Raw genomic sequence first — 13,270 nt, 5'->3', positions numbered from 1 at the left:
CTACGGTCCAGCCATCATCAGCTGGGAGCACGTCACCCAACGTAGCATCGTTCCGGAGAAAGAGTGCCACGCTGAGTTCTTCTACAACTGGTACTTCCTCATGATCGCCTCCACCATTGAGTTCTTCACGCCTTTCATCAGCGTGACATATTTCAACCTGAGCATCTATTTCAACATTCGGAAACGGACGCCCGTAAGGACCGAGAACCTCACTCCCGGCGAACGCGACTGCGAGGTGTGCTCCCAAGGGAAGAAGCAGGAGCACGCCATCTTTTTTATGAAAGTGAGCCGGAAAAGGAACAACGAGCGAGCCAGCAGCCTCTCTCCAACCAAGTTGGCCACATCGAAGCTCAACGGCCACAACCAGGACAACCAGCTGGTAGAATTCAACATCGACCAAGAACTCCCACCTTTACAAGTGGATGTTCGGTCCAAATCTCCATGGGATGGTTTCTACAAAGCTCTCGAGAGCATTTCCAACAACACGAAGAAGATGGAGGTGGCCAACACCATGGCTAGTCGGTTTCGGCTTTCCCGGGACAAGAAAGTGGCCAAGTCTTTGGCCATCATTGTTTGCGTCTTTGCTTTCTGTTGGGCTCCGTACACCCTCCTGATGATCATCCGAGCCGCTTGCCACGGCCAATGCATCCACCATGCTCTCTATGAAGCGTCGTTCTGGCTCCTGTGGCTGAATTCGGCCATTAATCCCATTTTGTATCCCTTGTGCCACATGAGCTTTAGAAAAGCGTTTTTCAAACTGTTGTGCCCAGGCAAGGCGAAAATTCACCCGAATGTTTTCTCATAACATCATGCAAAGCCGGTAACAAGGAATTGTAATATGGATGCATTTAGCATCTCAAAAGAACTGCAATTCTACGAGGGTTAAATGAAAAGTAACACCTCCACCTTCATAACTCCTCAACAGATGGCAGTACTGGCATGCGGCAGGTACTGGCTTGTTCAGTAGATTCTCCTCTACAGTTGCATTTTGGCAGGAAGCCTTAGCATTGAACGGTTGTGTTGTTAAAGTGCGATGTATGGAACCCCGACGCATATGGTCAGTCAATGCAACTTAAGCAACATTTAGTCATTGAATTCTTGACAGCAGAAGGTGTCACCCCATGTGCCGTCGCGCCTGGGGGCTATAACTCCCCCGGACATGGCATCTTTCCCCAGGGGATTGCTTCTTGCCCTCCTATAGGAAACTGGAACTCCCAAAGACCAAAACACAACAGATAACTCAAAATGGTATTTATTGTTCACAGTGAGTTATCTTTCTCAGGCATAAGCTTGAGGTTTCAACAGGGATATATACTTTACAATCTCTGAAGTCCAAGGAGTTTACAGCTGAGAAGCTTTTCCTGTTTCCTCAATGGCTGTGAATATCGGAATAAACACAACCCCAGTCCAATGGCCTATGTTGAAGGGACAAAACCTTCCTCTGGTGCCAAAAAACCAGTTTGAAGGCGCTTGGGTCTCCTCAATGTTGTCCTGGACATAAAGCATGAGTCTCAAGGGTAAAAAACCTTAGAATTGGTGCTGAGAGGTAATTTAATCAGGGGCTTTTAGAGCCAAGTCTCTTACATCCATCTGACAGAAACTCTGATGGCAGAATGAAAAAGGGAAGCACTCCCCTCCTCCAGGAAGAGGTGGAGCCAAACAATTGAGCTGAAAAAGCAATTCAACTGGTGCAAATAACACTGAGTGACAGCTATAAATAACCAATCAATCCAACTATACATAAACAGGGTAAAAAGGCAGGATTAAGCATGATACAACAGTTTAAATCTTGCAACTAACAGCTCTACGCATAGGTGGCGCCACTCGCGTCGTCACACCCCGAAGGAGATACATCAGAGAATACGGTGATTGTGTTGATGTGAGTACTGTGCGTCATTGGGCAAGTAAGTTTAAAGATGTTGAGGTGACACCTTCTGCTGTTAAGAATTGAATGATTGCACATTGCTTAAGTCACACTGACCGACCGTCTGGGCAGAGTTCCATACTTTGCACTTTAACAACACAACCATTCATTGCTAAGGCTTTCCAGCAAAATGGAACTGTAAATGAGAGTGTACTGAACAAGTCAGTACCTGCCGCATACCAGTACTGCCATCTGTTGAGGAGTTACAAAGGTGGAGGCATTACTTTTTATTCAACCCTCGTATATGCTCATCCAAGTGAACAGCTCATTTTGCCCTGAAGTCAAAGCTATGGAAACTTGTTTTCTGAATATTTTAGGCAAGGAGGACTGACTTATCCGTAATACGCAATCACAACCTGGGACGTTGTAAAGAAAGTTCTGAACTTAAGAGTCGAAGCTGGTGCCTTCATTCTTTGGATGTAGCCATCGATACAATTCCATTTCCATTGCTGAAAGACTGTGTGTGTGCTTGTGTGTTAAGAAATTGCTTAAAATAAAAAGGCAAGGTTTGCTTTAAAGTCTTCTACTTACTTACTTACTTACTTACTTATTTAGGCAATCCCTCATCTGAGTAGAATTGTCTTCCAAGATCTGAGTCCTGGCGGTGGGTCTGTAGGTGACTGTGGAGCCCTATTCTTGACCTGCATTGTTCTTCCACAGTGAGGGCATCGGTTTCCAGGTAGAAGGCAGTCCCAGTTGAGATTGGCTTGATGTGCCTTCATCTTGGCACATTTCTCTCTTTCACCCTCCATTCGTGCCTCTTCAAATTCTACAGCACTGCTGGTCACAGCTGACCTCCAGTTGGAGCACTCAAGGGTCAGGGCTTCCCAATTCTCTGTGTCAATGCCAGAGTTTTGAAGGTTGGCTTTGAGCCCATCTTTCAATCTCTTTTCCTGCCCTCTAACATTCCGTTTTCCATTCTTGAGTTCAGAGTAGAGCAACTGCTTTGGGAGACGGTGGTTAGGCATCCGGACAACGTGGCCGGTCCAGCAGAGTTGATGGCGGAGGACCATCACTTCAATGCTGGTGGTCTTTGCTTCTTCTTCCAGCACGCTGACATTTGTCCACTTGTCTTCCCAAGAGATTTGTAGGATTTTTCAGAGGCAACGCTGATGGAATCGTTCCAGGAGTTGCATGTGATGACGGTAGACAGTCCACGTCTCACAGGCGTATAACAGAGTTGGGAGGATGATAGCTTTAAAAACCAAGGGTATCCAAATGGATGTCCCAGTCCTCAAACACTCTCTGCTTCATTCGGAAAAATGCTGCACTCACAGAGCTCAGGCGGTGTTGTATTTCAGTGTCAATGTTGACTTTTGTGGAGAGGTGGCTGCCAAGGGAGCGGAAATGGTCAACATTTTCTAATGTCACACCATTAAGCTGTATTGCTGGCCTTGGAGAGGGATTGGCTGGTGACTGCTGGAAGAGCACTTTGGTTTTATTTATTTATTTATTTAGAGCTTTTATAACCCGGTCTTCTCGACCTCCGAAGAGGGACTCATGCCGGTTCACAGCAGGAAATTCATACACAAATAGAATAAAAACGTAACAACTTCGTAATACATTAATACATAAATACATTAAAATACAGATCATACAATTACATAAGGCCAGGTCATCAGAGTAAAATCACAAATTCATCACCATCCGCCAGTGTGGTCAGCAGTTATTGACTCAGTCATCATTCTGCAAATGCTATATTCCAAAGCCAAGATTTTATCAGCTTTCTGAAAGTCAGGAGGGAAGGTGGAGATCCAATCTCCAATGGGAGAGAGTTCCAGAGCCGAGGGGCCACCACCGAGAAGGCCCTGTCCCTCGTCCACACCAGACGCAATTGCGAAGGAGGTGGGAGCGAGAGCAGGGCCCCTCCAGAAGATCTTAACAACCTTGATGGTTCATAGGGGAGAATCCGTTCGGACAGGTAAACTGGGCCAGAGTCGTTTAGGGATTTATAGGTCAGCACCAGCACTTTGAATTGTGCTCGGAAGCTAATTGGCAGCCAGTGGAGCTGGCACAACAGAGGAGTAGTATGCTCCCTGTACTCTGCTCCTGTTAGTAATCTGGCTGCCACTCGTTGGACTAGTTGAAGCTTCCGGGCAGTCTTCAGAGACAACCCCACGTAGAGAGCATTGCAGTAGTCTATATGGGATGTAACCAGAGCGTGGAGCACCAGAGCGTGGACCACCGTGGCCAAGTCAGACTTCCCAAGGTACGGCACAACTGGCACACAAGTTTTCTCAATGTTCAATGAGAGGCCTCGCTTCTTGTATGCTTCTGTGAAGGTGTTTAGAGTGGCTTGAAGGTCTTCTTCTGAATGCGCACAGACAACATTGTCATCAACATACTGGAGTTCTATATCAGATGTTGTTGTAACCTTGGTTTTGGCTTTCAGTCTGCTGAGGTTAAACAGCTTGCCATCTGTCCGATAGATGATTTCCACTCCGGTGGGAAGCTTCCCATCAACAAGGTGAAGTATCATAGCGATGAAGATGGAGAATAAAGTTGGGGCTGAGCTGCTGAGCTTGTTGACCAAAAGGTCGCAGGTTCTATTCCCGGGAGTGGCGTGAGCTTCCGCTGTCAGCCCTAGCTTCTGCCAACCTAGCAGTTCGAAAACATGCAAATGTGAGTAGATCAATAGGTACCGCTCCGGTAGGAAGGTAACGGCGCTCCATGCAGTGATGCCGGCCACATGACCTTGGAGGTGTCTATGGACAACGCTGGCTCTTCAGCTTAGAAATGGAGATGAGCACCACACCCCAGAGTCAGACATGACTGGACACATTATTGTTTTGCTTGGCTATCAGAAGATCTGTGCAAGATGGGTACCAGGATGCTGACGCCTGAAATGAAAACGCACAAACTTGAAACTCACCACTGTACGGCATCCTCCATACAGTCCAGATTTAGCGCCATCTGTTCCCGATGATGAAAGATCTGCGGGGACATCATCATGCCTTTGATGAAGACATTGAGAGAACTATGAGACGCTGGTTGCAGAAACAGTGTCGACTTCTTCGGTGACGGCTTCAGAAAACTTGTTCATCGTTGGCAGAAATGTATCCAATTGTCTGGTGATTATATGGAAAAGTGAATAAAAAGGTAAAGGTAAAGGTAGTCTCTTGACATTAAGTCCAGTCATGTCTGATTCTGGGGTGTGGTGCTCATCTCCATTTCTAAGCCGAAGAGCCAGCGTTGTCCATAGACACCTCCAAGGTCATGTGGCCGGCATGACTGCATGGAGCGCCGGAAAAGTGAATAGTGGTAGTTAAAGAGCACATTCTAAGGATTATTTTTGCGTTTGATTTATTAAAATATTCCCACCCAAACCCAAGTAACGAAGGTGGAGGCATTACTTTTCATTCAACCCTCCTACATCCATACATTGAGACAATATGTCCTAGATGATCCTGACATTGGTAGCCAATGGTATCTGCAGCAGGCTTTAGCACCAATGTATTGTTGTGGATCAAAATCCGATGTGCTGGCCATGAACTGAGTGGAAATATGAAGGGGTGCACTAATTAGATGAGTAATCAAAGACAGTGTTTATGAAGCCGGATTCTCGGAACACGCAGTAGTTGGAACCGGGAGGAAAAGTCTGCCTGATGCGGCTTTTGCGGTTTCTCATCATCAGCCGTCGACCTTAAACCCCTTCCTCCTATGATTCATTATACGGATCAATCAACAGTTGATTCATTCTACGGACCGATCCAAAGTTCCATCGAAACGTTTTTGTTTGGTTGACATTCCCCTAGAACTGCCTCCCAGGAACGTATCTGGCAGAAATGCAAAGCCGTGTTTCCGCTCCAGCGAGCTTTTTACAGTCGCGTTCTGCCATTTATTTAAATGGCTTTTCCTGGATTGCTTTTAACATTGTTTTCTAATAATAGGCAATTTTCGAAGCATTTTTTCTCTCTCCCTTCTGGGAAGAAAAGCAGGCTATGAATAATAACGCTGATGGCTAAAACGGGGGGGGGGGGGGGGGATTGTTTAGGACTGGAGCAGTATGCATACTTGGGATCAGCAATGTTAAAACATCTATCTATCTATCTATCCTATCCATCCATCCATCTATCATCTATCCTATCTATCTATCCTATCTATCCATCCATCCATCCATCTATCTATCCTATCCATCCATCCATCCATCCATCCATCCATCCATCCATCCATCCATCTATCTATCTATCTATCTATCTATCTATCTATCTATCTATCCTATCCATCCATCCATCCATCTATCCCATCCATCCATCCATCCATCCATCCATCCATCCATCTATCCTATCCATCCATCCATCCATCCATCCATCCATCTATCCTATCTATCCATCTATCCTATCTATCCATCCATCCATCTATCCTATCTATCCATCCATCCATCCATCCATCCTATCCATCCATCCATCCATCCATCTATCCCATCCATCCATCCATCCATCCATCCATCTATCCTATCCATCCATCCATCCATCCATCCATCCATCTATCCTATCTATCCATCTATCCTATCTATCCATCCATCCATCTATCCTATCTATCCATCCATCCATCCATCCATCCTATCCATCCATCCACCCACCCATCTATCCTATCCATCCATCCATCCATCCATCCATCCATCCATCCATCCATCCATCTATCATCTATCTATCTATCTATCTATCTATCTATCTATCTATCTATCTATCTATCTATCTATCCATCCATCCATCCATCATCCATCTATCATCTATCTATCTATCTATCCATCCATCCATCTATCTATTTAGAAGTTTTATATACCAGTCTTCTCACCTCCATGGAAGGACTCAGGCTGGTTCACAACATGTGTTCATATACAGTAATATACAAAAACAGCACAATGCATCATCATTATACATTAAAATGTACGTCCAATAAAAACATCATCATCACATTACACAAGCCAAGTCGTCAATACAGTCACAATTCGTCACCATCCTTCCATGTGGACAAGGGTTATTGACTCAATCTTCAAATGCCACATTCCAAAGCCAAGCTTTTATTAGTTTCCTAAAGGTCAGGAGGGAAGGAGCAGATCTAATCTCTGGTGGGAGGGAATTCCAAAGCCAAGGGGCCACCACCGAGAAGGCCCTGTCCCTCGTTCCCACCAAACGCGATTGCGAAGGTGATGGGACCGAGAGCAGGGCCCCTCCGGAAGATCTTAGTAACCTTGATGGTTCATAGGGGAGAATCCGTTCAGACAGGTAAACTGGGCCGGAGTCATTTAGGGCTTTATAGGTCAAAACCAGCACTTTGAATTGTGCTCGGAAACTAATCGGCAACCAGTGGAGCTGGCGTAACAGAGGGGTCGTATGCTCTCTGTACGTCACTCCTGTTAGCAATCTGGCTGCCGCACATTGGACTAATTGCAGCTTCCGGGCAGTTTTCAGAGGCAACCCCACGTAGAGAGCATTGCAGTAGTCTAAACGGGATGTAACCAGAGCGTGGACCACCGTGGCCAAGTCAGACTTCCCAAGGTACGGGCGCAGCTGGCACACAAGTTATCTCAAAAACCAGTCAATGTCTAAACACAATTAAGACTGGGTTGTTGTAGGTTTTTTCCGGGCTATATGGCCATGTTCTAGAGGCATTCTCTCCTGACGTTTCGCCTGCATCTATGGCAAGCATCCTCAGAGGTAATGAGGTCTGTTGGAACTAGGAAAAAGGGTTTATATATCTGTGGAAAGACAAAGGACTCTTGTCTGCTGGAGATAGGTATGAATGTTTCAACTGACCACCTTGATTAGCATTTGATAGCCTGGAAGTGCCTGGAGCAATCTTTTGTTGAGAGGTGATTAGATGTCCTTGATTATTTTCCCTCTGCTGTTTTGCTGTTTTAATTTTAGAGTTTTTTTAAATACTGGTAGCCAGATTTTGTTCATTTTTCAATGCATTTTCACTGTACCCTCAACTCACTTCTGGCACGATAAATAAATCAGATGCAACAAAAGCCATTCAGAGCCAAGCTTGTTAATAGCAATTTTATTGTTTCACTGGTGCAAAGTCATGATAAGGAAGTAGAACAGTGTAATGCATTTCCCCCCTAATTTTACAGTAATGAAGGTTATACATATACTATATAGACCACAATCTATTACTTTTTTCCCCCTCCTCTTCTTTGTTTTTTTAATACTATGCGGAAAAACAAAAAAAATCATCTTGATAAAGACATTAAGTGGCCCTTTTACCGAGTGTCACAGAGCCCCCATATGCAAAATATAGTTTCTGGGTTTCATTTTATTTCATTTTCTCTCTTGGTTTGAGCATGGTGCTTTACAACTCCAAAAACATGCATTAATATATTCCAGTTATGGGAATGGGTTAAGAATCCGGCAGTTTCTTTTCCAAAGAAAGACAAGGAAACTGAAAAGTTGCCTGCAAAGATGAACCGAACGCACACACTGACAAACTGAAAAGTTGCCTGCAAAGATGAACCGAACGCACACACTGACAGACACACCTAGAACACTTGCAGCAGATGGAAAGCCAGGCTAGACATTGAAGGGCTTGACGGGGAAGATGAAGCGAGAGAAGAGCAACAGAAAGAAATCAAAGGAGGAAAAAATAAGATAGTTACACGTCACATGAGTTTTAAGAAGAATGGCTTCAGTCGTGCTAACTTTCTGCTGGTCCAAAACAGTCGAATTTGGTAGACGTAGCCAATGTTAAACGTTTGGAAACGCAGCAGGGAGACGGCTTGCACATTCACATGGAAAGGAGAGCAAACGGCCGAGCTTGGCACTTCCAAAAGGCACAAATCTATGAACTCTAGCATAATGAGGACGATTAAAAAACAAAACAAAAAAAACTCATGGACTTTGATGTAAAATGGAAAGATAACCACTTGGATTAGCGACCGACTGCTCCAGAGCAGTCTTCTTAAATGACCAGCCCTTCGTAGATCGGCCCTTCGGACTCTGGCGACTCCCTCCTCAGGCGCAAGTGCTCCAGGGTGTTGTGAAAGTGTTTGTTAATCTGTTCCGTTTCCTCCGTCGACTCGAGGTTTGGAAGGTCTTCCCGGATTTTTTGTATAAGCTGATTCAAAACCTGAATTGTCACCTGGACAGAGACCAAAAAAAAAAGACAATATTTATTTATTTATTTATTTATTTACTTACTTTATTTCTATACTGCTTTTCTCAGCCCTTAGGCGACTCAACGCAGTTTACATAGTACAAATTATCACAAGACAGTATTTATTTACTTTACTTCTATACCGCTGTTCTCAGCCCGGAGGCGACTCACAGCGGTTCACAAGACACAGGACACAGCAAAATTCAAAGCACCAATATAAAACAGTTAATAACCTAATCTAATACACAGTTAATACACAATTACTATAATAACCATTCACTAGCGTCTCATCACTAAAAAACATGATCCAGATTCGTCATCCATTGTTCCATTCCTATGTCATTACCAGTCATTGCACTAATTATTCGAACGCATGCGCAAATAACCAGGTCTTTACTTTTTTGCGGAATACCACGCTAATCTGATGTCTGTGGGAAGGGCATTCCACAGCCGGGGAGTCACCACCAAGAAGGCCCTATCTCTCGTCCCCACCAGCCATGCTTGTGAAGCTGGCGGGATCGAGAGCAGGGCATCCCCGGAAGATCTCAAAGTCCTGGTGGGTTCATAGGCAGAGATGCGGTCGGATAGGTAGCTTGGGCCGGAACCATTTAGGGCACTTTGAATTGAGCCTGGTAGCAAATTGGTAGCCAGTGGAGTTGGCTCAACAGGGGGGTTGTATGCTCCCTGCGTTCTGCTCCTTTTAGAATCATGGCTGCCGAGCGTTGGACTAGTTGAAGCTTCCGAGCTGTCTTCAAAGGCAACCCCACGTAGAGAGCGTTGCAGTAATCTAGGCGGGATGTAACCAGACCGTGGACTACTGTGGCCAAGTCATAGACAATTAAAACACATTATACATAACAATCAATATCAATAAACAATCATTATCATAACGCTTCAACACAAAATCACAAACTATTCTCATAATCCTTGTTCCATGTTCCTATGTTCGATTGCACCGTATTCCTATAATCAATTGCACTGTTTAGCCAAACGCTTGTTCGAAGAGCCAGGTCTTCACCTTCCTCCGGAACGCCAACAGCGAAGGGGCCTGTCTGATGTCTACAGGTAGGGCATTCCACAGCCAAGGGGCCAACACCGAGAAGGCCCTGTCCCTCGTCCCCGCCAGGCGCGCCTGTGATGCAGGCGGGATCGAGAGCAGGGCCTCCCCAGACGATCTTAATGTCCTAGTCGGTTCATAGGTGGAGATGCGTTCAGAGAGGTAAGTAGGGCCGGAACCGTTTAGGGCTTTATAGGCTAACGCCAGCACTTTGAATTGTGCCCGGTAGCAGATTGGCAGCCTTGCTGTTTTGTGGTTCGCTTTACGCGGACTCACTGTTTCATGGGTTTTTGTAAAAATAAATATGAATTTATTGGGGGCTGAGTCGGGGAAAGAGGAGGAGGAGAGGAGGCCGCCACTGAGAACAAGGGAAGCATGCCGCCTCCTCCTTCCTGCTCCGACAGCTCCCTGGACTGCTGTTGCTGCTGGAGACACTTCCCGCAAGCTCTCCCTCCCTTTGCCTCCACCACGGGCCATGGTACCAATCAAGGAGAACCAGCTGGTCCCCAGAGGTGAGCGGGCCTGAGGCTGGAGGGCCAAAGGCACTGGAGGCAGAGAGGACAGGGTCAGGTCCAGCGTATCTGTCCGAACGTATCTCCCTCTACGTCCCACCCTGGAATCTGAGATCATCTGGGGAGGCCCTGCTCTCGACCCCACCACTATCACAAGTGAGGCTGGTGGGGACGAGGAGCAGGGCCTTCTCAGTGGTGGCCCCCCACCTGTGGAACTCACTCCCGGGGGAAATCAGGGCATCAACATCCCTCCTTGCCTTCAGGAGGAAGGTAAAGACGTGGTTGTGGGACCAGGCCTTTGGACACCCTGACAATTAGATATGGAAACCAGATGGATAGGGCCGACAATTTAGTGGAAATTGGAACGTAAACTATGAGACTCTGAAACGCTGACCATCAATGAGGTTTGTATTGATTTTATTGCTTTTATTGCTTTTATTGGTTTTATGGTTGTTTTGCCAATAATAATTATTGTCTTCTGTTAACTGTTATTGCTAAAATTACTGTGTTAACTGTTGTTATTGTCCTTTGCTGTTTGTGATGCGGGCATTGAATTGTGCCTTGCTTTTGTAAGCTGCCCTGAGTCGTCGTCGTCGTTGTCGTCGTCGTCCCCCCCCCCCCCCCCGGGGTGAGAAGGGCAGGGTAGAAGCAACTGAAATAATAATAAGAAAGGCAACAAATTCCCATTTTAAATTAATGCTAATGTGTCACTACTTCATGGTGCTGACCTATGCGACTCCACATCCCCTGGTGCTCAGTGATGACAGGAGCAGCCAGAAATCTGTGCTCTCCCCAAATGTCTTTTGATTTCATGCTACTCTGGGTCCTTTGTTGTCAGCCATGTGCCTTCAACTCCTTATGAACCACTTGGACGCAGGAGGAAAGCTGGGCTTTTACCACGCAAAGTCACAAGGAACTTCCGTTCAGATTAAGACAGACCCAAATGCCATTGTAATGTGTCTTGTACTACTCAACTCACCGCATCGTTCTCCTTCTCATAGAAGTAGATATATCTGTTCAGGATTTCTATGAAGAGCTGAACTTGGAGAGAAGGATCCATGCACTGATTTGCTATCTTTAAGGCTTTTTTCAAGCACTCCATGACTCTTTTCCCTCCGTGAAGCTAAGCAGAAGAAGAAAGAACACTGGTCAATAGTACGATAAAAGACACATATTAATCTGAAGCACAACAAGCCTCCGGTGGCACAATGGGTTTGTTCAGCAGGACTGCTGACCAAAAGGTTGGCGGTTTGAATCCGGGGAGCTGGGTAAGCTCCCATCTGTCAGCTCCAGCTTCTCATGCAGGGACATGAGAGAAGCCTCCCTGTCCTGAGTTGCCCTTCAAAAACAGCCTTTAGACAATGTTGAAAGCAAAAGAAATATGCTTTAGTTCAGCAAACACAAAGGATAAGCAAATGCAATTGAAAAGTGCAAAAGAAAACAAGGAAGTCTTAATCCAGACACAAATTAACGTCTCTTACAAAATCCCAAAAGAAACAGCAGTCTTCCATCAGACAACAGGCAATGAACTAAGTCTTTAGCAGCAGACACAAAGCAGATTCCATTGGGAGTGAAAACATCAGTATCAGGGTTGTTGTTACCAGCGAAAGCTGACTGCCTCTGATTTATAGCTCTTGCAGGAGGTGCTAGGGTGTCTCCCAATTAGCTCAGCGTTTTTAGCAGCTATTCTGGCTGAACGGCGTCTGTACTCTGTCTCTTTTCGTCTCTCTAGAAATGTGGGCACTTTCAAAACCTCATTGTCTGATTCTTCTTCTGCCTCCCATCCCTGAGCACTTCCCTGCTCCCCTTCCTCTTCCGAAAATGAGGAAGCCCTAACACCCCCACAGGATGGTAATAACACATCTGGGTGTCCCATGGGAAATGTCCTTGCAGACAGCTAATTCTCTCACACCAGAAGCAACTTGCAGTTTCTCAAGTCGCTCCTGACACACACAAAAAAATAAATACAGTTTTCACAAGAATCTCCTAAATTTCCACTTATTAAAAAAATATTATGGAAGCGAAACAGGGAAACAAGATGAATCAGATTTAAGACTGATAGCCGATAGTCAAACACATTGAACTTGGCACCAAAGGTCAAGAGTATCAACATATTTGAGTCAAGAGAGCATGATAAAATGCCTGGAAACTATGCCCTATGAGGAATTGTTTAAAGAGCTGTGTATATTTAGCTTAGAGAAGAAAAGATAGCAAAGTAATTTATTTAGACAACAAACAAGCTTGTTTACAGCTCCTTCAGAGACTAGAATACACACTAATGGATTCAAATTACAAGGAAAGAGATTACGCTAAAACATTAGGAAGAAATTCTTGACTACAAGAGCTGTTGAAGTAGAATGGGTTGCTTCAGACGCTCACTCTTTGAAGGTCTTTATCTAGAGTTTGAATCATGGCCATTTTGAGGGTGGCTTTAGTGACACATCCCTGCATTGCTAGGGTTGGACTACATGACCCTTTTGGTCCCTTCCAAAGTGATAATTAAGAGGGTTGAATGAAAAGTAATGCCTCCACCTTTGTAACTCCTCAACAGATGGCAGTACTGGTATGTGACAGGTACTGGCTTGTTCAGTAGACTCTCCTCTACAGTTCTATTTTGATAGGAAGCCCTAGCATTGAACGGTTGTGTTGTTAAAGTGCAAAGTATGGAACCCTGCACAG

The 13,270-nt window shown here is 45.3% G+C and overlaps 2 protein-coding genes across 3 annotated transcripts in view; one reads left to right on the top strand and one right to left on the bottom strand.

Annotated features, from left to right (window-relative positions):
- The window catches only part of LOC132783339 (histamine H3 receptor-like), a 14,629-nt gene extending 13,729 nt beyond the window's left edge, over positions 1 to 900 (top strand). Inside the window, exon 3 of the mRNA XM_060788474.2 lies at positions 1 to 900. This exon is cut by the window's left edge and continues 80 nt beyond it. Coding sequence (XP_060644457.2) covers positions 1 to 805 — 805 coding nt within the window. The 3' untranslated portion in view covers positions 806 to 900.
- A 7,015-nt stretch (positions 901 to 7,915) lies between these two features.
- Positions 7,916 to 13,270, bottom strand: part of VPS35 (VPS35 retromer complex component) — a 54,820-nt gene continuing 49,465 nt past the window's right edge. The window contains exons 16-18 of one of the 2 annotated variants that reach the window (XR_010910274.1): positions 11,571 to 11,714; positions 8,370 to 9,007; positions 7,916 to 8,323 (exon numbers count right to left, since the gene is read on the bottom strand). Coding sequence is in view for 1 of the 2 variants with exons in the window: in XM_060787908.2 (XP_060643891.2) it covers positions 8,828 to 9,007; positions 11,571 to 11,714 (324 nt within the window). In the remaining variant the exon portion in view is untranslated. Of the gene's footprint in view, positions 9,008 to 11,570; positions 11,715 to 13,270 lie in introns of both variants that reach the window. The other variant, XM_060787908.2, reaches the window with a different exon arrangement.

This window comes from Anolis sagrei, chromosome 8 (genome assembly GCF_037176765.1).
Source record: "Anolis sagrei isolate rAnoSag1 chromosome 8, rAnoSag1.mat, whole genome shotgun sequence".
Taxonomy (NCBI): Eukaryota; Metazoa; Chordata; class Lepidosauria; order Squamata; family Dactyloidae; genus Anolis; species Anolis sagrei.
Note: the sequence above shows the minus strand (reverse complement) of the source record. Positions and strands in the feature narration are given on the sequence as shown.